The sequence below is a fragment of the Theobroma cacao genome, chromosome 1 (assembly GCF_053813885.1).
Source record: "Theobroma cacao isolate CCN51 chromosome 1, ASM5381388v1, whole genome shotgun sequence".
NCBI lineage: Eukaryota > Viridiplantae > Streptophyta > Magnoliopsida > Malvales > Malvaceae > Theobroma > Theobroma cacao.
This window is the reverse complement of record NC_142639.1, coordinates 40,324,406-40,349,622: the sequence shown is the minus strand read 5'-3', so window position 1 is coordinate 40,349,622 and position 25,217 is coordinate 40,324,406. Positions and strand designations below refer to the sequence as shown.

The 25,217-nt window shown below is 35.1% G+C and overlaps 5 protein-coding genes across 15 annotated transcripts; 3 read left to right on the top strand and 2 right to left on the bottom strand.

The window, feature by feature from the left end:
- The first annotated feature begins 463 nt into the window (after positions 1–463).
- On the top strand, positions 464–4,203 carry LOC18614219 (ARM repeat superfamily protein). 3 transcript variants are annotated; one of them, XM_007051867.3, is made up of 4 exons: positions 464–615; positions 877–1,070; positions 1,298–1,382; positions 2,299–4,203. In XM_007051867.3, the coding sequence occupies exon 4, from the start codon at positions 2,337–2,339 to the stop codon at positions 4,017–4,019; it is 1,683 nt and encodes a 560-aa protein (XP_007051929.3). In that variant the 5' UTR covers positions 464–615; positions 877–1,070; positions 1,298–1,382; positions 2,299–2,336; the 3' UTR covers positions 4,020–4,203. The 3 variants fall into 3 exon arrangements, with proteins under 3 accessions (XP_007051929.3, XP_007051931.3, XP_088659087.1); XM_007051869.3 differs by lacking the exon at positions 877–1,070 and having other exon boundaries at positions 468–615; XM_088802961.1 differs by lacking the exon at positions 464–615 and having other exon boundaries at positions 719–1,070.
- Positions 4,204–6,063: 1,860 nt separating this feature from the next.
- On the top strand, positions 6,064–9,440 carry LOC18614218 (peroxisomal membrane protein 11D). 2 transcript variants are annotated; one of them, XM_007051865.3, is made up of 8 exons: positions 6,064–6,273; positions 7,331–7,540; positions 7,867–7,941; positions 8,035–8,109; positions 8,203–8,283; positions 8,397–8,471; positions 8,566–8,739; positions 9,181–9,440. In XM_007051865.3, the coding sequence occupies exons 2-8, from the start codon at positions 7,349–7,351 to the stop codon at positions 9,214–9,216; spliced, it is 708 nt and encodes a 235-aa protein (XP_007051927.3). In that variant the 5' UTR covers positions 6,064–6,273; positions 7,331–7,348; the 3' UTR covers positions 9,217–9,440. The 2 variants fall into 2 exon arrangements, with proteins under 2 accessions (XP_007051927.3, XP_007051928.3); XM_007051866.3 differs by lacking the exon at positions 6,064–6,273 and adding an exon at positions 6,352–6,373.
- Positions 9,441–9,768: 328 nt separating this feature from the next.
- On the bottom strand, positions 9,769–14,483 carry LOC148764824 (F-box family protein). 4 transcript variants are annotated; one of them, XM_088806181.1, is made up of 6 exons: positions 14,314–14,483; positions 13,160–13,374; positions 11,279–11,695; positions 10,997–11,160; positions 10,575–10,693; positions 9,769–10,206 (listed from the first exon to the last, which is right to left on the bottom strand). In XM_088806181.1, exons 2-6 carry the CDS (start codon positions 13,284–13,286, stop codon positions 9,951–9,953), a joined length of 1,083 nt encoding a protein of 360 aa, XP_088662307.1. In that variant the 5' UTR covers positions 13,287–13,374; positions 14,314–14,483; the 3' UTR covers positions 9,769–9,950. The 4 variants fall into 4 exon arrangements, with proteins under 4 accessions (XP_088662307.1, XP_088662312.1, XP_088662309.1 ...); XM_088806186.1 differs by lacking the exon at positions 14,314–14,483 and adding an exon at positions 14,089–14,109; XM_088806183.1 differs by lacking the exon at positions 14,314–14,483 and adding an exon at positions 13,452–13,472.
- Positions 14,484–17,526: 3,043 nt separating this feature from the next.
- Positions 17,527–19,139, top strand: LOC148764823 (peroxisomal membrane protein 11C-like). The gene is made up of 6 exons (XM_088809743.1): positions 17,527–17,655; positions 17,739–17,813; positions 17,908–17,988; positions 18,105–18,179; positions 18,274–18,447; positions 18,889–19,139. The coding sequence occupies exons 3-6, from the start codon at positions 17,956–17,958 to the stop codon at positions 18,922–18,924; spliced, it is 318 nt and encodes a 105-aa protein (XP_088665869.1). The 5' UTR covers positions 17,527–17,655; positions 17,739–17,813; positions 17,908–17,955; the 3' UTR covers positions 18,925–19,139.
- Positions 19,140–19,466: 327 nt separating this feature from the next.
- On the bottom strand, positions 19,467–24,142 carry LOC18614217 (F-box protein At4g00755). Of its 5 annotated transcripts, XM_088809732.1 has the most exons (7): positions 23,969–24,140; positions 23,112–23,145; positions 22,821–23,035; positions 20,982–21,398; positions 20,700–20,863; positions 20,279–20,397; positions 19,467–19,902 (listed from the first exon to the last, which is right to left on the bottom strand). In XM_088809732.1, the coding sequence occupies exons 3-7, from the start codon at positions 22,945–22,947 to the stop codon at positions 19,647–19,649; spliced, it is 1,083 nt and encodes a 360-aa protein (XP_088665858.1). In that variant the 5' UTR covers positions 22,948–23,035; positions 23,112–23,145; positions 23,969–24,140; the 3' UTR covers positions 19,467–19,646. The 5 variants fall into 5 exon arrangements, with proteins under 5 accessions (XP_088665858.1, XP_007051926.3, XP_007051925.3 ...); XM_007051864.3 differs by lacking the exon at positions 23,112–23,145 and having other exon boundaries at positions 20,700–20,830; positions 23,969–24,142; XM_007051863.3 differs by lacking the exon at positions 23,112–23,145.
- Positions 24,143–25,217: the final 1,075 nt, after the last annotated feature.

Here is a 25,217-nt window from a genome sequence, read left to right as displayed (position 1 = left end):
CCATCAAGAACAAGAATAAAAATGAATATGGCTATTATTATTATACTATTTAATCAAATATTTTTTTAATTTGGAAAAATTAAAAAAAATTTCAAAGGTACAAATTAAGTATACAAAATTGAGTGGCAGATTCGAAATTTTATCCAAAAACCAAGTGCGTTTATTAAAACCAACCTCCACACTTCCCTAAACCCTGTCTTAATACACGTGTCATCCATATCAACCATAGGCTTACGTTTATGTCAAAAAGAGTCCTAAACTGTACCCACATCGCACGTGGCAAAAACCTCCACGTCGGCACCATGGTAACGTAAAAAAAATTCGAAAAAGGGAAACCGTATTCAAAATTTTTATCACCCAATCCCAACGGTCGAATCCTCTGTCCTAAACCAGAATCGCAACCGTACAAATCCCCCAAAGTTGCTCGACATTTAACCACTCATGTCTGGTAAACACACTCTTGTTTCTCTCTTTAGAAAATCCACTGGGCACTGGCAAAGAGTTAAAAGAAATATAGTATTGCGATTTTCATCAGAGAGAAGAACAAGAATCTGAAAGACCCTGACACAGCCCCTTCTATATGTTAGAGAGAGAGAGAGAGAGATTTTGAAGAAGGTTTGATTTTTGAATCTGATTGTGATCGTTGCTGTAGTGTATTTATTTTATCTTTGTCTGTTTCTGGTTTTTTTTTTTTTTAAAGCTCGAATACTTTAAAGAATCTGGGTCCTTTCTATCATTTGGGTTTTTCAAACTTGAGCTGGTGCTTGTTTTCATAGTTCAAGATCCTTCATTAGGAAACAAAAAATGGGTTCTGGGTATTTTTGATTCTTATAAAGAAACCTGATTGCTGATTTTGGAAGTATCACTGCCTTGCAGGTTTCCAATTTAGACTAAAGAAAAGAGTTTGTTTCTTTCTTTCCTTTTAAGTTGTGGTGGGTTGGTGATTCTTAGAAGCATTTTTCTCGGTTAGAATTGAGAGAGAAAGAGAAAGGAGAAGTTTGAGGATTAAGCTGCATTGGGTTGCTTGCTGGAGAAAAAGGGACAAGTTTTGTAGTACCTGAGTCTTAAAGGTTGGTCTAATGGTCCTCGAAGTTGTTTTAGCTTGCTTTCTTTGATCACTACCCTGATAAAAGGAAAAAAAAAGTGGTTTTTGTTTTTGTTCTTTTCCCTTTATTTGCTTCAATTATTCATCTTTCTCTCCTTTTTGCTGTCTCTCATCCGGATTCTCATGTCTCTGATATTGATCTTTCTGATTGGACATGAATGTTTTCTTACTGTTCTTTTCTTGTGCTCTTAGCCTCACGCAGAAGATAGTGGGGACTATTGGGTGGCTGTAAATGGTAGAGTGCTGTGAATTTCAAGGAAAGTCAAAGCAATTTGAGGTATTTCTTTTGGAATTTATTGCTTTGAATTTTCTTAAATGCAAGTTGTTAGTGGGGTTGCTCCATCTTGGAGAATTTAAATACACTCTAAGTATACAGCTTTGGATAGGGACTTGTATCTTCTCTTCAAAGGGAAGTTTCTTCTCTGGCTCATACCATTACCGGATAACTCGATTTATGGGGTTAAAATTGGTAATACAGCTTAGAATCCAATTTTTGCGTTCATTGCGAGGAAAATTCTTGACCTTTCGCTTTAGATGAAGCAAGATATCACAGATCCCTACCAAAATCTGATACCACGATTTCCATGGGTAAAAAGTAAAGTTAGTTTTGATCTTTTTGTATTTTTCCTTCCACTTACCAATATACCCCTCGAATCACAGTCTTGCAGAATGCTTTAGCCCTTGGTCTTCAAAAGGGTATTCTGGTATTTCGAAAGTATTCATTGACGGCTTCTTGATTAAATGGCAATTGTTTAGTAGTTAAAAAGTAACTTCTTTCATTATCATCAACTATATTTTAAAGGGTTTTAGTACATGTTGATGCTACATGTGTTTTTCTTTTAAGATCATGAATTTTAGTTGGCATTTAATGATCACTTGATAAAGCAAAGGCAAGGACTCGTGGGGGCATCTTTAGGTGCTTCAATTTTGTTGGTCGGGTCTTGTTTTCAGTAAACAAGCTTTGTGTGATCACACAAGATTCTCGAAACTCTTTGATGATGGCCTATTTGTTTTTTATTTTTTGTTTTGTTTAATTGTATTATTAACTTATAAATTAAATGTTTGATAATTGCAACTGCTCCACTGCTTTTCTATTTTCTATCAAAATATCCTTTCTTCCATATTAATTATCCTATTCTCTCATCTGGCTCATTACTGAAGGTTTGGGTTTCTATGAATTTCACTTGATACAGCTCTAGTGATCTTTTTGATCAAAACTCATATCTGAATCATGGGAGAAGATACTGGAAATGGGGTTTTGGCTGATGCTCGGTCAGCTGAGGAATGGTTATCGCATGCACAAGAGCTTGTTCCCATGGCACTTGTTAAGGCAAGGGAGGTGAAGGGGTTCCCTGGTAGGTGGAAGATGATAATGTCCAAATTGGAGCAGATCCCTTCACGCCTATCAGACTTGTCGAGCCATCCTTGCTTCTCCAAAAATGCACTCTGTAAGGAGCAATTGCAGGCTGTCTCGAAGACATTGAAGGAAGCAATTGAATTGGCAGATTTATGTCTAAAGGAGAAGTATGAGGGGAAGCTTAAGATGCAAAGTGATCTTGATGCGTTATCAGGGAAATTGGACCTAAATTTACGGGATTGTGGACTTCTGATCAAGACTGGTGTACTTGGCGAAGCTACTTTGCCTTTATCTGTTGTTGGCTCCTCATCAGAATCTGAGACTGCAACACATGGCCATCTAAAGGAACTGCTTGCACGGCTACAGATTGGGCACTTGGAAGCAAAGCACAAGGCTCTTGACAGCCTTGTCGAGGTCATGAAGGAGGATGAAAAGTGTGTGTTGTCAGTTATGGGGCGGAGTAACATTGCTGCTTTAGTCCAGTTATTAACAGCAACTTCTCCTCGTATTCGGGAAAAGACTGTGACTGTAATCTGCTCACTTGCAGAATCTGGGAGTTGTGAGAGCTGGCTTGTATCAGAAGGTGTTTTGCCACCTCTCATAAGGCTTGTTGAATCAGGCAGCACAGTTGGTAAAGAGAAGGCCACAATTTCGCTGCAGAGATTATCAATGACTGCTGAAACAGCCCGAGCAATAGTCGGGCATGGTGGGGTTCGACCACTAACTGAGATCTGCCGAACTGGAGACTCTGTTTCACAGGCTGCAGCTGCTTGTACATTAAAAAATATATCAGCGGTCCCTGAGGTTCGACAAATACTAGCTGAGGAAGGAATTGTAAAGGTCATGATCAATCTCCTCGATTGTGGAATTTTGTTGGGTTCCAAAGAATATGCTGCGGAGTGCTTGCAGAATCTCTCGGCCAGCAATGAGAATTTGAGAAGGTCTGTTGTCTCAGAAGGTGGAATTCGGAGTCTTTTGGTATACCTTGATGGTCCTCTGCCTCAAGAATCTGCAGTTGGAGCCTTGAGGAATTTGGTTGGCTCAGTTTCTATGGAAGTTCTGATGTCACTAGGTTTCCTCCCTCGATTACTTCACGTGCTTAAATCTGGATCGCTGGGTGCACAACAAGCTGCTGCATCAGCCATCTGTCGAGTTTGCAGTTCAAGTGAAATGAAAAAAATGGTCGGTGAAGCTGGGTGCATTGCTCTTCTTATTACAATGCTTGAGGCGAAATCGAACAGTGCTAGAGAGGTAGCTGCTCAAGCCCTTTCAAGCTTGATAACTGTTTCTCAGAATTGCAGAGAAGTCAAAAAGAATGATAAAAGCGTGCCAAATCTGGTCCAGTTGCTTGATCCAAGTCCCCAAAATACTGCAAAGAAGTATGCAGTTTCCTGCCTCGCATCTCTCTCTTCAAGTAAGAAATGCAAGAAGCTTATGATATCATATGGAGCAATTGGGTATCTCAAGAAGCTTTTGGAGATGGAGATCCCTGGTGTGAAGAAGCTACTCGAGAGGTTGGAAAGAGGAAAGCTTAGAAGTTTGTTCAGCCGGAAGTAGGGGAAGAAATGAAAATCTCTCTTTTTGTATAATAAAATTTTCCTTTTCTTTTCTGTTTTTCTCCCCTTCTTGCATGATCTATGTTTCATTGTCTGTATGAAACAAATTGGCTAATGACATGAAACCAAATCTATGCTATCAATGCTTTATTATTTATTAAACGACAAGATTCCCCTGCTCTTTCGATCTATCTCTTTGATCTTTACTTTTCAGTCGCTGGTGATTCTTTTGCAGACATAGCTATGATATCATAAATTCTCTTTGAGGTTTTCTGATATTTTTAAGTTCTGCTTTCCTTGTGGTTATGGAGATCTTATGATAAGCAGGGATTTGTAATAATTGCCCTGTTCATGACCGTCGATGGAATGGCATTTTCATGTTATCATTTGTCAGACATTGTCATATGGTTCACAAATATTCTGTGGCTTATAATGCATTTGTTTTCGTACTCCCCCCCTTGCTCTTCCTTCTAACTCAAGGCAAGCTTTTTTGATTCGATTGCATCCAGGGTTCTTTATTTATTCTCGAGACAGATCTTGCTCTTTCACTTTTTGTATGACAAATATTTTGTTTTCCTTGGTGTCTGCACATTAATTGAAGCTAAAACAATGTTCAGACCTGCATGCTAGAGGCTATGGGGGATTTCTATAACTCGGTCGAACATTTAATGCCAGAAAATTTTCTTGTTCTAAGCATCATGATTATCTCATCTTCCTTTCATCTTCTCAGCAACCAAACAAAAATTAAGGATCCCTGCTAAGTGCTAACAACCCCCTCTCTAATTCCCCACTAAGAAAAATAAAACAAAAGCAGAAGACGGTAGGTCTAATGCTGACAACAATGCTATCTACAGAAACTGCAAAGAAGACTTGGAAGACTGGGAGAAGTAGCTGGACAGAATTGAAGATATGGTTTGTTATATGAGAGCAGTTAAAGCACCAATAGTTTCCAAACCCCACCATTAATGGTGGACGCATCCGTCAGTGTCGAGCCCATCAAATGAATTGCTTCAAACGTGGTATGCTAATGCAATGCCATCAAATGAATGTGATTCAAGATGGTATGTCAATGCAACCAACCTCCATTTCTGGAGACGACAGCAACCCCACAACTGCAACTACCAATCATTTTTATTTCTCTGCCAAACCACTGCACCACTCCAAAAATTTCCACTCAAATTACCCTTAAAATGCTTCCTGAAATCGACTGAGAAAATGATCTTCAATCTGGATATTGATACCCCACAAATCATCGACAAGTATGAATCGAAAATAAAGAATTATTCTTTTCAAAATGTTTAAATTGTATGAAGACTGCTAACATAATTCAAACTCTTCCTTCAAAGTTGTTTGTAAGCATGCTTGAAATGGGGTTCCTTGTCCACGTATCCAAACAAAAGGTTGGACCGGTGGAAAAGAGTCAACATTGACAACGAGAGAGGGGATGTGGATAAGCCTCAAGCAGAGGCAATGACACAGAGCAGCTGTCTATTTAAATTCAGTATTCTTGAGATGCGTGTTAAGCAACCGCTTTGCCAAGGTACTCTTAACTCATTCCAAGGATCCCGGATTGTATGGATAATACCCAAATAAGCCCTCACACTTTAATAAAAATGCAATTAAGCCCTCGGTCTCTTCTTGCATGAAATTAAAACTATAATCTTTTATTTCATTATAAGTATATCCATTAAATCTGAAAATGAGTGAATGAAGTTTATTTCTACAATTATGAAAATAGCATTGTCTCAAATATTTATTATCTAATAAATCTATAACGTACCTAAATAAATTCAAGTAAATATTTTTTATAATGTAATCGACCAATCGAGAAGATTTTTACCGGATACAAAATATTTCGTGATGTCAAGATCTTTGATGTGATAAAATAAAACTTTGTTACCTTAATTCTATTTTAGAAAAAAAGAGGGCGTTATTTGTATTTACTAGTAAAATTTGATGACTTGTTTGGAAATTATCCCAAAACTCAAAATTAGGAGGAAGGAAAATCCAGTTGTTAAATGAGGGTTTCCTTTGTGTTTTGTTCGTTTGTTTTGGGAAGGAATGGACCAAACAAGCCTTTATCACACGTAGAGATAGAGAAACGAAAAAACGACACATTTGAGCTGACGCTGGGGAGAGCCTTAGACCCAGAAACTCTAATCTGCCTAAAATAAAAAAATAAAAAGGGATTTTTATTAAAGGAAGGGGGACAAGGTTTGTGGATTTCGAGGCCAAATCATCGGGCACTTTCTTCGGTACTATTCTCTTTCTCTCTTTCTTTTCCTGGTGTGTGGCTGCTTATTGAATTGACCAAAAGCCTGGTTGCTTGATTGATATTCTTCTGTGTTTTGAGCTGTAAGAGGAACAAGCTTTGTTTTTATCTTGACTGTATGTTGCTGCTGTTGTGGTTGTCGGTCTTATGGCTTAGTTGATACTTGTATGAGATTTTTGTTTATGGGTATTTCTTGTTTTAATTTAGTTTATGTTTTTTCATATGGTTGTTATCGTCTTGTTTGATTTCTTTGTTTTTATAGGGTTTCTCAATCTGGGTGATTTGAGGTTCTATGATTTGATTCATTTGGGAATTTATACCATTTTTCTATTTTGGGTCTTGGTGGTATGGTCTGTTTGGTTTATAGGAAAGAAGAGAAAAGAAAGGCAGGGAATGGAAATTAAATTCTGGGTATTAAAACTCATAGCTCTGCGTTTTATTGTTTGGAAAGAATTCCAAAACTAAGCTAAACCATAGGTGCTAGACTCTGCATAGTTTGATATTGCTTATTGTTTGTTCAAGCTAAAAAGTTTGATGCTTTGGAGTACTTTATATTTTAGAGAGTCCAGTGAATGAGTTCAAACAAAATTTTAATGTGTTTCTGGATATTCCAGTTTGAGTTTAAGTTGTTAGTTACAGCTTTTATGTTATTTATTAATTGCAGATTTACGTAGCGCTTTCATGTCCTTGGTTGATTAAGCAACGAAATACTCTCTTTGCATCTTACAGATACTGATGATGATGATGATGATATATACACACACAGAGAAAAACGCACATACCAACATGCATGCACATAGATTTATGCCATAAATATAGCATATAGCCTTGCCCCAAAAAATAAGTGATAAAAAAATGTGTTTGAATGAGGTCACTGATAGTTGATGACTTCAAATTTCAATGGGTACTTTGTTTGAACGTAGAAGCTCTTCTTCTCTTTTAGTAGCTTGCTTCAACTGGCTGATAATGTTGGCTTTGATGCATGCTTTCACATTTGACCTATAAGTTCTTATGGAAAAGTAATCATCATGATTTTTCAGGTTTCTTGTGGATAAAAAATGAGTACGCTGGATGTAACTAGAGCAGAACTTGCACTTATAGTTTTGTATTTGAATAAGGCTGAAGCAAGGGATAAGATATGCAGGTCTATACAATATGGTTCGAAATTCTTGAGTAATGGGCAGCCTGGCACAGCCCAAAATGTTGACAAATCAACCAGTTTGGCTCGGAAAGTTTTCCGTCTTTTTAAGGTTATCACACTATGTTAAATATTAACAATGACAAGTTGGTTTTATGTTGTACAATGATGAATAACTCTGGTAACTTATTCATTTATTAGATAACATTTTCCTTTTTTTATGGGTGAAAGGAGCATTCTGAATTTGTACTTTTACTTAAAAATTCTATTTTTTGGGTTTCTAAAAAGAATGGGAGTAACATGAACTCGTCTCTCATAACATGAAACAAATACTTAGTGTTACAAAAGGTATCTGATATCAAACTTATGTTCTCACGTATTTTTCCCTTTTTTGTCATTGTTATGGCTTGATTGTTGTTTTACTCTGTTGATTTGCAGTTTGTCAATGATTTGCATGGTCTTATTAGCCCAGTTCCTCAAGGAACTCCCCTTCCGCTTGTTCTCCTGGGAAAGGTGTGATAAACTGCCTACATTATTTTTCTGTGAAATTTCTCTACCCTCTCACCTTAGTCAATTTAATGTCCCTTTGGGGCTTTCCTGTTTCAGTCAAAGAATGCACTGTTGTCAACTTTCTTATTTCTCGATCAAATTGTCTGGCTTGGCAGATCAGGCATCTATAAGGTATGCGATACACTTCAATTTGGTATTTGTTTTATGTGTTTGTCTTAGTTAACAAATGTTAAATAGAAGAAATTCTGATTTTGCCTTTTACAGAACAAAGAACGAGCTGAGCTGATTGGACGGATATCCCTTTTCTGTTGGATGGGTTCCTCAGTCTGTTCCACCTTGGTTGAGGTTCGCTGCTCTTCATTAATTTGAGAACGAGTCACTATTTACAATTTTTTTTTATGTAAAATGTTTCATTAGTTATATCCACTTTTTTATGACAAGTACTATTCTTTTATCAGCTTGGGGAGCTTGGAAGGCTATCTACATCAATGAAGAAATTGGAAAAGGATCTTAAGAACAATGATAAATACAAGGTATGTTTAATATGTGTTCTCTTTAGTGCTTATAATCAGTCTTCTTCCCTTTAATCCCGTGTTTCCCAACTTTGTTGTGCTCCTATATATGCAGAATGAGGAATACTGTGCCAAGCTCCAAAAATCAAATGAGAGGACACTAGCTCTTGTTAAAGCAGGGATGGATATAGTGGTAGCTGTTGGGCTTCTTCAATTGGCACCCAAGAAAGTCACTCCTCGTGTAACTGGAGCCTTTGGATTTGTTTCATCTCTCATCTCCTGTTACCAGGTACTCGATTCTAGGCTTTCAATCTTGTATTTGATATCTCCTTTTTTGTTCACTGGACTGTTGGATGTTAGCGGTGAATGTATATATGGGGAATCACTAGTTTTGTTGAGGAAGAGTTAAAGGTTAATGAAAAAGCAAAGAAATTAACAGGTTATACAACCTAGCATGTAATTTTATGGAAGATAACTTCCAGATATAGTTAATCATATATTGAAGCTTTAACCTTGGTGAATTAGCTCGAGTTATGAAGTAGGACATAGTAGAACCCGAGTTCAACATCTTTAAATCTATAAAAACAATAAGTTACTAGGGACCCTGTATTGGTGTTAATGAATGCCATCTGAAATAATAGGAAACCAGTATTTCATCTATTTGTTTCTGTGAAAATTTGGTTGGATTTACTGATTTTGGAGGCTGATAAAATTCTGCTTTGTGTTGCAGTTACTTCCATCACCACCCAAGTCCAAGACACACTGAAGTGGGGAAGCCTGTTTTGCAGAACAAGCTCGAGTATGATATGAATAATTTAATTGAACTTGTGCCTAAAGCTCATATTGTAAGCTTTGAAGAATTTGTCAACCTGGGGTGACCTGGAAAATTCTCTCCCTATTTAGCACCACTGTTGTCGCAATTTCTTTCGAGCACTCAAACGAAAATAATACTAATATATATCTTGCTGTCATTTGTTGACATTTCATGAATTTTAACAGTATTCCACCAATTCCTTAATGGTCCTGTGAATCTTGACATAAATTTTATTAGAATGGTGTAATAACTGTCTTCTGATCATCTTTTATACCCTGTTTGTATGACAAATTTGAGCAATATGGTTAACACATGCCCAATCTAGTGACACCCACAGGGAAAGAACTGCAGAGAAAGTCTAAGATCCATCTGTAGAAGAAACAATGTAGGAAATTTTGCTATGGAGAAGGTATACTCTAAAAGATTACTGAGAGTTTACGTTGGTTAAAGGTGGTTTATGAATCAACTTGATGAGATCATACTAACTTAAATAAAGCTTATAAATATTGAAAACACTAGCATATTATACCAGAAGAACTAATCCGGTAACGAGGTTACGTAACACTCCCAAAGGAGCTATAAGCCAAAGCGTAGCCCAACACACTCCCTAGTGTTTCAGAAAATATAGATTCTATGCGACCTCCTACTAACGTTTCGAAGGAGGGGGCAGAAAAAGCAGCAGGAGGTTATTCTTCATCTACCTCTTCATCCTCATCCGAATCTTCATCATCCATATCCAATCCATACTCGTATTCCACATCTACATTGCCCCCCAATAGATTCACAATCTGCGCGTGCAAATTGGCAACAGAACTTGGCTGTTCAGGTACAGTAGGTTCTGCATAACTCAGCACTTCCAGCACAAATTTTTCAGAGGGTTCAAGTATCTGAACATTGAAACCCAGTGACAGTGGGCGTCCCAAAACTTGAACATGAGACACGCTGCAATGACACCAACAAATTGCATTAACACTAGGACATTTCCAATTGTTTTTGCTTTTCTTTTCTATTCAATTTTTGCTAAAAAAAAAAAGGCAAAAAGCATCATCCAAATGGAGGCTAAAAATACAGAGTTAGTAATTTTATAATTTAATGACTACATGTCAAGATTTTTTTTTTTTTCACTTTTTGGCTTCAATCAGATTTACTTATTTCATTTTGAGCAAGGAACTAGTCTGAAATTTATGGTGCCCAAAGTGAAATCTTATCACTTCAATATGATATCTACAGCACTCAGCAAATTCTACTCATAACCCTTCTGAAATATATATGTATCAAACTAAGTGGAACAGGGGCGCATTTGACAGTACCATATATAGAACAAGCCATCCATGTCCTGTCTCTGGACCCTACCCAACAGCTCAACCTGTAGGATTCCACCAATGCAAAGAACAGGTTCTGGAAGCCTGAAATTCTGCAACCTATTTTCCTGTTACAGAAAAACCTAATGTCATCAGTGCCCCCAAATAAGTTACTTAATACAAAACTAAAAGAATGCAAATGGTCAACTTCACAGAAAATGCATTTTGGAACATAGAAACAAATGAATACAAAAAATGATACCATTAAGAGCCACTTTAGAGTATTTAATTAGCATCACAGACAACCACTTTTATTCAGCAAAGGCAACGACTGCTCACAGAATAACCAAATCTGATATTCGTATCATAACAAACAGAGAAAGCCAATTAAAAAAACATAAGAAACATGAAACCAGCTATTTTGAACCCACCTGAGACATTGGAAAATCCTGTGAGGTGTAAGTCCATGCATACTTGTTATCACTAGAACCCTGGCATGAATCATCCACAAGATTGTCCACGGAGGATTTGATATGACCCGTGCGAAATCTCACAGATTTTGCTGAATATATAGGGTAACCGAACTGGAAGTACGCTGGACCAATAACAAATCTTATAAGAAAATTTTGAAGCTATATCTCCCTCCCACCCCCCAAAATATCAAGATAGATGAAAGATGGAAAACGAAGTTACCAGAAGTTTGGAACAGTTACCTTGGAAAGGGCGTATATTGATATCAGTAATAACACACAAATCAGCGGCCAATTTATATGTCAGCGTTTCAGGCACTTCAGGGTTACTTTGACCTTTACTCGACCAGTATGAAGCTATCCGTGCGACCCTATCTCTTGGTTCCAAAGTATTATCTATGCTTTCCTCTGGATAATTATCAGTGCTAGAAGCGATGATTGCTTCTGAGATGCAGTCCCTGAGGCCAAATGACAAACAACCTCGAGCTAAAAAGGCAAAAACTCTATGCTCCCTCTCCAAAGCTTCCCATTCCATAAAATTGCTGGGTCCAGCTTCAGCATGCCTTTTCACAGTGCCAATTAGCTCATTGACACAATCAAGTCTAGAGAATTGAGGAAACATTCTCCGGCACAGATTCTTACATAGACCATTTGTAATCACTGCAAACCATTTAAAATGGATGAGTCAGTAATGAATGGATGACTGCCACCTGCATGCATAACAACCAAAGAATAGTGATGCAAGATTACTATCATCTTTAAGATATAAGTTATGACACACTGTTACAAAGAGCTACAAACTTCATGAGTGTCTCCTTTGTTTCAGCCTCTAAGTGCTGCTGAGGTTGGATACCCAACCACCCCCCCTCTCCCCCCCCCCCCCACAAAAAAAAAAAAAAAGTTAGTATATGCCAAGCAAGTTCTAAGAATGGGCCTCAAATTTGGGCTTCAGTTCACAAAACTTGGCTTCAGTTCACAAAACTTGAATATAAAAGAGGACTGTATACCAAATCCACACCAGAAGAATACAGAGATCAGATTGCCAAAATATAGCATTATTAAGATCAGTAATGGTTAAAGTCAAGATGCAGATATCTGATGCAAAAGGAATTGTTATCAAAGAATTCAGCTAGTTGATCTATCAAAATTTTCATTAGCATGAAAAGAAAAACATGAACTATATAGGTAATTGATCAAAAAAAATATCTGAAAAGCAGAATTGGTGCTTTTCAATTGAATTGGTAAAAAATATCTGTAGTGAATTGAGTACACATGATTAGGGAAAAAAAAAAAGCAGAATATATATGAGGTTGATAATTGCTCATATTACAAATCATTAAAGAATGCATAATGGGTTGGAGTTCTGAGATTATAATGATATACAAGGAATAAAATGTGCACAATCTCAGAATTGGACATAAACCTGACGAGCAGAGCCAGTAGAACTCCATGACAAAACAAACTATAAAATATCGAATGAATGTGTTTTTATGGTGTCAACTATTCCACAGGTCAATAAAATACCTTGATATATTTCTGTTTCTTACTCGTCTACCATTTTCCTAGGCTTTTGATGTGAACCTAGTCACTTCCTTTCATTCCTTTATCTTCTAACCATCATTCAACTCTTCCACTTTTCTGCTCCTTTTTCCTCTTGGAAAAGGGGGTGGGCCTGAATACATTTTAGTTTGAACCATGACTCTCCTGGCAGCGGCAAAAAATCACTATGCAACTTTCATTAATTAAAGTTAAATTCCCAAAGTTCCTACAAGAAGAGAAAAACGCAAAAGAGAGGACTATAACCTATAATTTTTATTGAAAACCAATTTACTTCAAAATACAGAATGTCTTTGATAGGTAAACATGGAACAAGAAAGAACAAGGCATGGGAAACAAAGGACCAAGTGACAAAAACTAAACTGAAGTCACAACAACCAAACTGCACACTGAGAACATTATCCACTTATTAATTCCAGAAGATTTTATGCTGCATTAGAACTTTCCCAACATGACAAACAAATCCCAATTCAGTCTTCATCTCACAAACCTTTATAGCCATTTAACAACTAAAAAGAAATAAACATTAAAAGAGAAGAAGATAATATCAAAAATATTCTAGCTCACCAAAATGTCGCCAGGAACGTGAGACGGCACCAAGGCGAACAAGATCAGCTGGATCCTCTAAAGACATAAGAATCTCTATGGATAAGTCACCATCGAGGCAATTCAAGAAATCCACACCACCTTGCATTCTTTTTTTTCCTTTTCCTTTTTCCTTTTATGTTCTAACTCAGATATCAAGCAACCATGAAGGCCTGAACTTCAAGTCTGCTTTAGCACTGCAAAAGAACACAATGTTAGAGCTCAGCTCACATTGTAAATAAAATTAAAACTTCAGATTCCATTTGTTACCCACGTTTACTACTTGCTTTTCGTTAAATCAAATTTTGCTGTAAAAAAAAAAAATCTTATTCGATCAAAACAGTGCCAATATCTGATAAGATACATCAATCCAAACATATTTCTTAGACATAGAAAAAAAACAAACACTCAAGCTTCTTATTCATGCAAGTCAATTTGTCATTTTCTATTGTTCTTTCTTAAAGAAAAAAAGGGATTAAATTAATGATGCCAACAATCCATCCAGCAACCAAAAGAAAAACAATTTCAAATGTTTCTTCATGGCAAAGGAAAGTCCCAATCCAAAAATGCACGCAAGTTACAATGAAGCCAAAAAAAAAAAAAAAAGCTCAAAAAATTACAGAAGGAAAAGAAAGAATTTTTTCGAGCAATTGAGTCCATCGAATTATATTTAAGAAAAATTCAAATACGACTCTATTATCAAACTTATAATTGACACAACGAAAGAAGTAACTCGCATAAAGATAAACAGAATTCTAAGGGTTTCGATTTCGATCACATTTTCAATCATGACCATGAAATTACAACCTTATCAAAACAACCGATTCTAATCAGAATAATTATTATTAAGAGTAGATAATCCAATCAATTGAGTTTAATTGCAATTCCGAGCAATAACATAAAAAAATTACTTTAAAACTCATGGAAAACTCGCAATTTCAAAATCACAAAAATTAATATAAGAATGCACCCGAATTCAACTAATTTCCCATAAATTCAGAAAACAAAAAAAAAAAATACAGGGGAAAAGGGAAAGGGGAGATAGAGAGCTTTTGAGGTGGAGAAAGCTTGTAGAGGGAGAGAAGGTAAGAGAGGATACAAATGCGAATAACAAAAGAGAAAGTAAGGATTCTCACCTTTTTGTTGAGAAGGAAAAAGAAAAGAAAGTCATGAAAATCGAAATTCCCAAACAGGGGAAACCCTAGAGACGAAAAGTGAGGGTAAAAAACAAATGAGAGAAAGGGTATAAGACGGAAAGGGGTTGTTGTTGGAGATAATTGGAACAGAGAGATTGATGTATATAGGGAAGGCAGACAGCAAACAAGCCGAAGTTATTTCCCTCTTTTCTCAATAATTATTATTTTTTAAAATTTTATCCATTTATGGATAATATTTATTTAATTACTAACATTAGCACTTACTACTAATTCTATAGTATATTCAATTTTTTCCTAAAATTAAATAAAAATTAATTAGTTTATTTGAATTTTTATTTTTCCTTTACTATAAGACGAATCAAAAGATATGATCAGAGTAAAACTATTACTTGTAAACTCTCCTGCACGTAATTTACTTTAACTTGGATTTACATTCCACGTTAATAAAGAATTAGATAAATTTTTGAATCAAAGATAAAAAATTATCGTTATTCATAAATTCAAAATTCATTTTATGTTTTTCGAATCTGATATGTCAACTCGAATTATTATTAAAATAAACTTTTAATTTTTTCTTTTATTTTTTGCTTTAAAAGTTAGCAAATAATATATCTTTTTCATGTGAATCACATCTCATCTCCTAACCCTTTTTTTTTTCTTTTGTACGGAACAATTTTTTTGGACTTTTGGAAAGAAAATTGTACCATCTTGCTTTTGGCAAAAACCAAATATTACCGAAAACTACTTGCAATTGCGACTCGATTTGTTTGGCAGTGGAGAAAAAGATGAAGAAAATGAACGAAAGAGAGAAAGGATTTGATCTTTTGCTCTGTAAATCCACGCGGCGGCTCTCTTCGGTTCCGGCGGACATCTGGCGCTCATGCACCAGCTCGAAGCCACTGCTGTTGTATTCCTGGAAGGTAGGGGAGATTACGTGCTTCCAAATTTTGTTCCATTTTGTTTGTCTTATGTGTTGTTAGAAAGAAAAAAAAAATATTGACAATTTTAATCACTTGATTAATTTTTGCTAATTTATTGGTCTTCTTATTCCAACGTGCGTTGATATAATCCAAGGTTGATTAAAGAAGACTAAGTTTCATCTCGATTGGAGAGATGGTATGTTCATGGTGAAACAAAAAAATGATAACAATGACGATTAATTGATTTAAATCGAAATAATTGATGGAAATTGATTAAATTTGATTAATTCAGATTTTTTTTATTTTGATATTAATCGATTAAAAAAACAATATTTTTATTACTTCATCCTAAATTTACAATCAAGCGAATAGAATAATTGACCATCATTAATATACTTTTCAAATATATTTTATATATAAAAATATTTTTCATATATATCTTAAAATTATTTTATTAAAATTGAAATAATTGATCAAAGTGATTGAGATAAATGAATTTTTATTGTTTTTTATATTTTGATTTATAATTTTTTTATGAAAATTATATTAATTTAAATTTTGAAAATTTAAAATTGAATTAACTGAACCAATCAAATACTCCCCTTAGACTAAGAATCAAAGAAAAAAATTAGTATAATGAGAAGTGAGGAATATTTAGAGTCAATTTTGAGAGGGAGAGCTGAGACGTGAAGGGAAACCGCTTGAAACTGACTTAACCCAATTGACTACTAGTCCAAGTCCGGGGAGGCCGGTCCAACCAACCATTGTTATCAAACAGTGTGAGCAGCTAAGGAAAGAGAGGGACTACCAACAAGGAATAAAAGGGAAAAAACGAATCACTCCATCCGCAAACTGAACGAGAAAAAAAATAAAAAAAAAAATTGAAAGAGACTGATAATAATATTCACCACCTAAAAAAATTTTTATTGTTATCATTAAGGGCTATTTTTAGTAAGAGTTGCAAAATAGATAAAGCAAAAGATAATATCCAACTACTCATTTACTATATCGTAATTCTTTATTCTCTTACCCTATTATTAATGAAAATATTGAATTTTTATCATATTGATGTCACGGGAGTAGTGTTCTCTTCTCGGATTAAAACATATGAAATGTGTAATGTTAATACTTATAAATTTAAAATCTCTCTTTTATTGATTCAGTGTGATGTTCTATATCATTTTATTTCACACAAATCCGTGATCTCTTTATCGCAAGTAAGGTTACTTTGTCTATTATATTGATTGAATTGCTAAAGAGATCAGAGTTGAGTACGGGTTAGTTCTGGTATCACTTCGTGATAGATCATTAACTTTTTCTCAAAATGACAAATGTGATGGAGTGTGTAACTTCTACGTTTACAAGTTTAATATTTTTCTTTTATCTATTCGATATGAAATTTTGTAAGATTGAGGGATGAAAATCTCTTATCTCATTCAATTTTTTTTATTTTTCTGTCTCTTTTATGTCTATTTATCAAACGAGAGAATATAGTTTTATCTTGCTGTTCTATTATTCATTCCCATTGCCATCCTTTTCCGGCTTTTCCCTCATATTGATACCCATGCAACCAAATACAGTGTACGTTATATAATGGCCACAAAAATCGATTTGTGATAAAGAGATAAGAATTTAGGTATGAAATCTCTCTCCAAAAACAAATCTGATTTCATTAATTAGCGTAAAATGTACCCTATACATGCTAATTGGGAAGTCAATAACCCAGAAGAAAAAAATGGGATTTGCATATTTGAACAGGTTAGGCAAACAGGTTGTAAAGATTGTCAAAGTATGCAAGTCGGAAGAAACTCGATATGTGAATTGGGACAGGTGGTATCTCTGTAAGTGTCAGGGATAGAACCCGCCCTGTTTCTACCCTGTTTTTGTGGGGTAGATTTTTGTAAAGTTCTTTTTGAATACAACTCTTGCTTTACAACAAAAAAAATAAAAAGAAAAAATAGCGGCATACTAACTTTTGTAAAGTTTTCCGTCTTTTTAAGGTTATCACACTATGTTAAATATTAACAATGACAAGTTGGTTTTATGTTGTACAATGATGAATAACTCTAGTAACTTATTCATTTATTAGATAATCTTTTCCTTTTTTTATGGGTGAAAGTAGCATTCTGAATTTGTACTTTTACTTAAAAATTCTATTTTTGGGGTTTCTAAAAAGAATGGGAGTAACATGAACTCGTCTCTCATAACATGAAACAAGTACTTAGTGTTACAAAAGGTATCTGATATCAAACTTATGTTCTCACGTATTTTTCCCTTTTTTGTCATCGTTATGGCTTGATTGTTGTTTTACTCCGTTGATTTGCGGTTTGTCAATGATTTGCATGCTCTTGTTAGCCCGGTTCCTCAAGGAACTTCCCTTCCGCTTGTTCTCCTGGGAAAGGTGCCTGCATTATTTTTCTGTGAAATTTCTCTACCCTCTCACCTTAGTCAATTTAATGTCCCTTTGGGGCTTTCCTGTTTCAGTCAAAGAATGCACTGTTGTCAACTTTCTTATTTCTCGATCAAATTGTCTGGCTTGGCAGATCAGGCATCTATAAGGTATGCGATACACTTCAATTTGGTATTTGTTTTATGTGTTTTGTCTTAGTTTACAAATGTTAAATAGAAGAAATTCTGATTTTGCCTTTTACAGAACAAAGAACGAGCTGAGCTGATTGGACGGATATCCCTTTTCTGTTGGATGGGTTCCTCAGTCTGTTCCACCTTGGTTGAGGTTCGCTGCTCTTCATTAATTTGAGAACGAGTCTCTATTTACAATTTTATTTTTTTATGTAAAATGTTTCATTGGTTATATCCACTTTTTCATGACATGTACTATTCTTTTATCAGCTTGGGGAGCTTGGAAGGCTATCTACATCAATGAAGAAATTGGAAAAGGATCTTACGAACAATGATAAATACAAGGTATGTTTAATATGTGTTCTCTTCAGTGCTTATAATCAGTCTTCTTCCCTTTAATCCCGTGTTTCCCAACTTTGTTGTGCTCCTATACATGCAGAATGAGGAATACTGTGCCAAGCTCCAAAAATCAAATGGGAGGACACTAGCTCTTGTTAAAGCAGGGATGGATATAGTGCTAGCTGTTGGGCTTCTTCAATCGGCACCCAAGAAAGTCACTCCTCGTGTAACTGGAGCCTTTGGATTTGTTTCATCTCTCATCTCCTGTTACCAGGTACTCGATTCTAGGCATTCAATTTTGTATTTGATGTCTCCTTTTTTGTTCACTGGACTGTTGGATGTTAGCGGTGAATGTATATATGGGGAATCACTAGTTTTGTCGAGGAAGAGTTAAAGGTTAATGAAAAAGCAAAGCAATTAACAGGTTATACAACCTGGCATGTAATTTTATGGAAGATAACTTCCAGATATAGTTAATCATTTATTGAAACTTTAACCTTGGTGAATTAGCTCGAGTTATGAAGTAGGACATACTAGAACCCGAGTTCAACATCTTTAAATCTATAAAAACGATAAGTTACTAGGGACCCTGTATTGGTGTTAATGGATGCCATCTGAAATAATAGGAAAACCAGTATTACATCTATTGTTTCTGTGAAAATTTGGTTGGATTTACCGATTTTGGAGGCTGACAAAATTCTGCTTTGTGTTGCAGTTACTTCCATCACCACCCAAGTCCAAGACACACTGAAGTGGGGAAGCCTGTTTTGCAGAACAAGCTCGAGTATGATATGAATAATTTAATTGAACTTGTGCCTAAAGCTCATATTGTAAGCTTTGAAGAATTTGTCACCCTGGGGTGACCTGGAAAATTCTCTCCCTATTTAGCACCGCTGTTGTCGCAATTTCTTTCGAGCACTCAAACGAAAATAATACTAATATATATCTTGCTGTCATTTGTTGACATTTCGTGAATTTTAACAGTATTCCACCAATTCCTTAATGGTCCTGTGAATCTTGACATAAATTCCATTAATAACTGTCTTCTGATCATCTTTTATACCCTGTTTGTATGACAAATTTGAGCAATATGGTTAACACATGCCCAATCTAGTGACATTCACAAGGAAAGAACTGCAGGGAAAGTCTCAGATCCATCTGTAGAAGAAACAATGTAGGAAATTTTGCTACGGAGAAGGTATACTCTAAAAGATTACTGAGAGTTTACGTTGGTTAAAGGTGGTTTATGAATCAACTTGATGAGATCATACTAACTTAAATAAAGCTTAAAAATATTGAAAACAATAGCATATTATACCAGAAGAACTAATCCGGTAACAACGTTACTTAACACTCCCAGAGGAGCTAAAGCCCAAGTGTAGCCCAACACACTCCTAGTGTTTCAGAAAATATAGATTCTATGCGACCTCCTACTAAAGTTTCGAAGGAGGGAGCAGAAAAAGCAGCAGGAGGTTATTCTTCATCTACCTCTTCATCCTCATCCGAATCTTCATCATCCATATCCCATCCATACCCGTATTCCACATCTACATTGCCCCCCAATAGATTCACAATCTGCGCGTGCAAATTGGCAACAGAACTTGGCTGTTCAGGTACAGTTGGTTCTGTATAACTCAGCACGTCCAGCACAAATTTTTCAGAGGGTTCAAGTATCTGAACACTGAAACCAGGTGACAGTGGGCGTCCCAAAACTTGAACATGAGACACGCTGCAATGACACCAACAAATTGCATTAACACTAGGACATTTCCAATTGTTTTGGCTTTTCTTTTCTATTCAATTTTTGCAAAAAAAAAAAAAATGGCAAAAAGCATCATCCAAATGGAGGCTAAAAATACAGAGTTAGTAATTTTATAATTTAATGAGTACATGTCATCCAAGATTTTTTTTTTTTTCACTTTTTGGCTTTAATCAGATTTCCTTATTTCATTTTGAGCAAGGAACTAATCTGAAATTTATGGTCCCCAAAGTGAAATCTTAGCACTTCAATATGATATCTACAGCACTCAGCAAAATTCTACTCATAACCCTTCTGCAATATATATGTATCAAACTAGGTAGAAAAGGGGCGCATTTGACAGTACCATAAATAGAACAAGCCATCTATCTCCTCTCTCTGGACCCTACCCAACAGCTCAACCTGTAGGATTCCACCAATGCAAAGAACAGGTTCTGGAAGCCTGAAATTCTGCAACCTATTTTCCTGTTACGGAAAAACCTAATGTCATCAGTGCTCCCAAATAAGTTACTTATTACAAAACTAAAAGAATGCAAATGGTCAACTTCACAGAAAATGCATTTTGGAACATGGAAACAAATGAATACAAAAAATGATACCATTAAGAGATACTTTACAGTATTTGATTAGCATCACAGACAACCACTTTTATTCAGCAAAGGCAACGACTGCTCACAGAATAACCAAATCTGATATTCGTATCATAACAAACAGAGAAAGCAATTAAAATAATGTAAGAAAACTGAAACCAGCTATTTTGAACCCACCTGAGACATTGGAAACTCCTGTGAGGTGTAAGTCCATGCATACTTGTCATCACTAGAACCCTGGCATGAATCATCCACAAGATTGTCCATGGAGGATTTGATATGACCCATGCGAAATCTCACAGATTTTGCTGAATATATAGGGTAACCCAACAGGAAGTAAGCTGGACGAATAACAAATCTTATAAGAAAATTTTGAAGCTATATCTCACCCCCACCCCCCAAAATATCAAGATAGATGAAAGATGGAAAACGAAGTTACCAGAAGTTTGAAACAGTTACCTTGGAAAGGGCGTATATTGATATCAGTAATAACACACAAATCAGCGGCCAATTTATATGTCAGCGTTTCAGGCACTTCAGGGTTACTTTGACCTTTACTCGACCAGTATGAAGCTCTCCGTGCGACCCTATCTCTTGGTTCCAAAGTATTATCTATCCTTTCCTCTGGATAATTATCAGTGCTAGAAGCAATGATTGCTGCTGAGATGCAGTCCCTAAGGCCAAATGACAAACAACCTCGAGCTAAAAAGGCAAAAACTCTATGCTCCCTCTCCAAAGCTTCCCATTCCATAGAATTGCTGGGTCCAGCTTCAGCATGCCTTTTCACAGTGCCAATTAGCTCATTGACACAATCAAGTCTAGATAATTGAGGAAACATTCTCCGGCACAGATTCTTACATAGACCATTTGTAATCACTGCAAACCATTTAAAATGGATGAGTCAGTAATGAATGGATGACTGCCACCTGCATGCATAACAACCAAAGAATAGTGATGCAAGATTACTATCATTTTTAAGATATAAGTTATGACACACTGTTACAAAGAGCTACAAACTTCATGAGTGTCTCCTTTATTTCAGCCTTTAAGTGCTGCTGAGGTTGGATACCCACCCCCCCCACCCCCAAAAAAAAAAAAGTTAGTATATGCCAAGCAAGTTCTAAGAATGGGCCTCAAATTTGGGCTTCAGTTCACAACACCTGAATATAAAAGAGGACTGTATACCAAATCCACACCAGAAGAATACAGAGATCAGATTGCCAAAAAATAGTTTTATTAAGATCAGTAATGGTTAAAGTCAAGATGCAGATATCTGATGCAAAAGGAATTGTTATCAAAGAATTCAGCTAGTTGATCAATCAAAATTTTCATTAGCATGAAAAGAAAAACATGAACTATATAGGTAATTGGTCAAAAAAAAAATCTGAAAAGCAGAATTGGTGCTTTTCAATTGAATTGGTAAAAAATATCTGTATTGAATTGAGTACACATGATTAGGGAAAAAAAAAGCTGAATATATATGAGGTTGATAAGTGCTTATATAACAAATCATTAAACAAAGAATAATGGGTTGGAGTTCTGAGATTATAATGATATAAAAGAAATAAAATGTGCACAATCTCAGAATTGGACATAAACCTGACAAGCAGAGCCAGTAGGAGTCCATGACAAAACAAACTATAAAATATTGAATGAATGTGTTTTTATGGTGTCAGCTATTCCACAGGTCAATAAAATACCTTGATATATATCTGTTTCTTACTCCTCTACCATTTTCCTACTTTTGATGTGAACCTAGTCACTTCCTTTCATTCCTTTATCTTCAAACCATCATTCAACTCTTCCACTTTTCTGGACCTTTTTCCTCTTGGAAAAGGGGGTGGGCCTGAATACATTTTAGTTTGAACCATGACTATCCTGGCAGTGGCAAAAAATCACCATGCAACTTTCATTAATTAAAGTTAAATTCCCAAAGTTCCTACAAGAAGAGAAAAACGTAAAAGAGAGTACTATAACCTATAATTTTTATTGAAAACCATTTTACTTCAAAATACGGAATGTCTTTGATAGGTAAACATGGAACAAGAAAGAACAAGGCATGGGAAACAAAGGACCAAGTGACAAAAACTAAACTGAAGTCACAACAACCAAACTGCACACTGAGAACATTATCCACTTATTAATTCCAGAAGATTTTATGCTGCATTAGAACTTTCCCAACATGAAAAACAAATCCCAATTCAGTCTTCATCTCACAAACTTTTATAGCCATTTAACAACTAAAAAGAAATAAACATTAAAAGAGAAGAAGATAATATCAAAAATATTCTAGCTCACCAAAATGTCGCCAGGAACGTGAGACGACACCAAGGCGAACAAGATCAGCTGGATCCTCTAAAGACATAAGAATCTTTATGGATAAGTCACCATCAAGGCAATTCAAGAAATCCACACCACCTTGCATTCTTTTTTTTCCTTTTCCTTTTTCCTTTTAAGTTCTAACTCAGATATCAAGCAACCATGAAGCCCTGAACTTCAAGTCTGCTTTAGCACTGCAAAAAACAAAATGTTAGAGCTCAGCTCACATTGTAAATAAAATTAAAACTTCAGATTCCATTTGTTACCCACGTTTACCACTTGCTTTTCGTTAAATCAAATTTTGCTGTAAAAAAAAAATCTTATTTGATCAAAACAGCTCCAATATCTGAAAAGATACATCAATCCAAACATATTTCTTAGACATAGAAGAAAAAACAAACACTCAAGCTTCTTATTCATGCAAGTCAATTTGTCATTTTCTATTGTTCTTTCTTAAAGACAAAAAGGGATTAAATTAATGATGCCAACAATCCATCTAGCAACCAAAAGAAAGACAATTTCAAATGTTTCTTCATGGCACAGGAAAGTCCCAATCCCAAAATGCATGCAAGTTACAATGAAGCCAAAAAAAAAAACCTCAAAAAATTACAGAAGGAAAAGAGAGAATTTTTTCGAGTAATTGAGTCCATCGAATTATATTTAAGAAAATTATTCAAATACGACTCTATTATCAAACTTATAATTGACACAACGACAGAAGTAACTCGCATAAAGATAACCAGAATTCTAAGGGTTTCGATTTCGATCACATTTTCAATCATGACCATGAAATTACAACCTTATCAAAACAACCGATTCTAATCAGAATTATTATTAAGAAGAGTAGATAATCCAATCAATTGAGTTTAATTGCAATTCCGAGCAATAACATAAAAAAATTACTTTAAAATTCATGGAAAATTCGCAATTTCAATATCACAAAAATGAATATAAGAATGCACCCGAATTCAACAAATTTCCCATAAGTTCAGAAAATAAAAAAAAAAAAACAGGGGAAAAGGGAAAGGGGAGATAGAGAGCTTTTGAAGTGGAGAAAACTTGTAGAGGGAGAAAAGATAAGAGAGGATACAAATGCGAATAACAAAAGAGAAAGTAAGGATTCTCACCTTTTTGTTGAGAAGGAAAAAGAAAGAAAAGTCATGAAAATCTAAATCTCCCAAACATGGGAAACCCTAGAGACGAAAAGTGACGGTAAAAAACAAAAGAGAGAAAGGGCATAAGACGGAAAGGGGTTGTTGTTGGAGATAATTGGAACAGAGAGACTGATGTATATCTGGAAAGCAGACAGCAAACAAGACGCAGTTATTGCCCTTTTTTCTCAATAATTATTAGTTTTTAAAATTTTATCCATTTATGGATAATATTTATTTAATTACTAACATTTGCACTTACTACCAATTCTATAGTATATTCAAATTTTTCCTAAAATTAAATAAAAATTAATTAGTTTATTTGAATTTTTATTTTTCCTTTACTTGTAAACTCTCCTGCACGTAATTTACTTTAACTTTGATTTACATTCCACGTTAATAAAGAATTAGATAAATTTTATATCAAAGATAAAGAATTATCGTTATTCATAAATTCAAAATTCATTTTATTTTTTTTGAATTAGATATGTAAACTTGTATTATTATTAAAATAAATTTTTCACTTTTTTTTATTTTTTACTTTAAAAGGTAGCAAATAATATATCTTTTTCACGTGAGCTAACTTTTTTTTTTTGTACGGAACAATTTTTTTGGACTTTTGGAAAGAAAATTGTACCATCTTGTTTTTGGCAAAAACCAAATATTACCGAAAACTACTTGCAATTGCGACTCGATTTGTTTGGTAATGGAGAAAAGATGAAGAAAATGAACGAAAGAGAGAAAGGATTTGATCTTTTGCTCTGTAAATCCACGCAGCGGCTCTCTTCGATTCCGGCGGACATCTGGCGCTCATGCACCAGCTCGAAGCCACTGCTGTTGTATTCCTGGAAGGTAGGGGAGATTACGTGCTTCCAAATTTTGTTCCTTTTTGTTTGTCTTATGTGTTGTTAGAAAGAAAAAATATATATATTGACAATTTTAATCACTTGATTAATTTTTGCTAATTTATTGGTCTTCTTATTCCAACGTGCGTTGATATAATCCAAGGTTGATTAAAGAAGACTAAGTTTCATCTCGATTGGAGAGATGGTACGTTCATGGTGAAACAAAAAAATGATAACAATGACGATTAATTGATTTAAATCGAAATAATTGATGGAAATTGATTAAATTTGATTAATTCAGATTTTTTTTATTTTGATATTAATCGATTAAAAAAACAATATTTTTATTACTTCATCCTAAATTTACAATCAAGCGAATA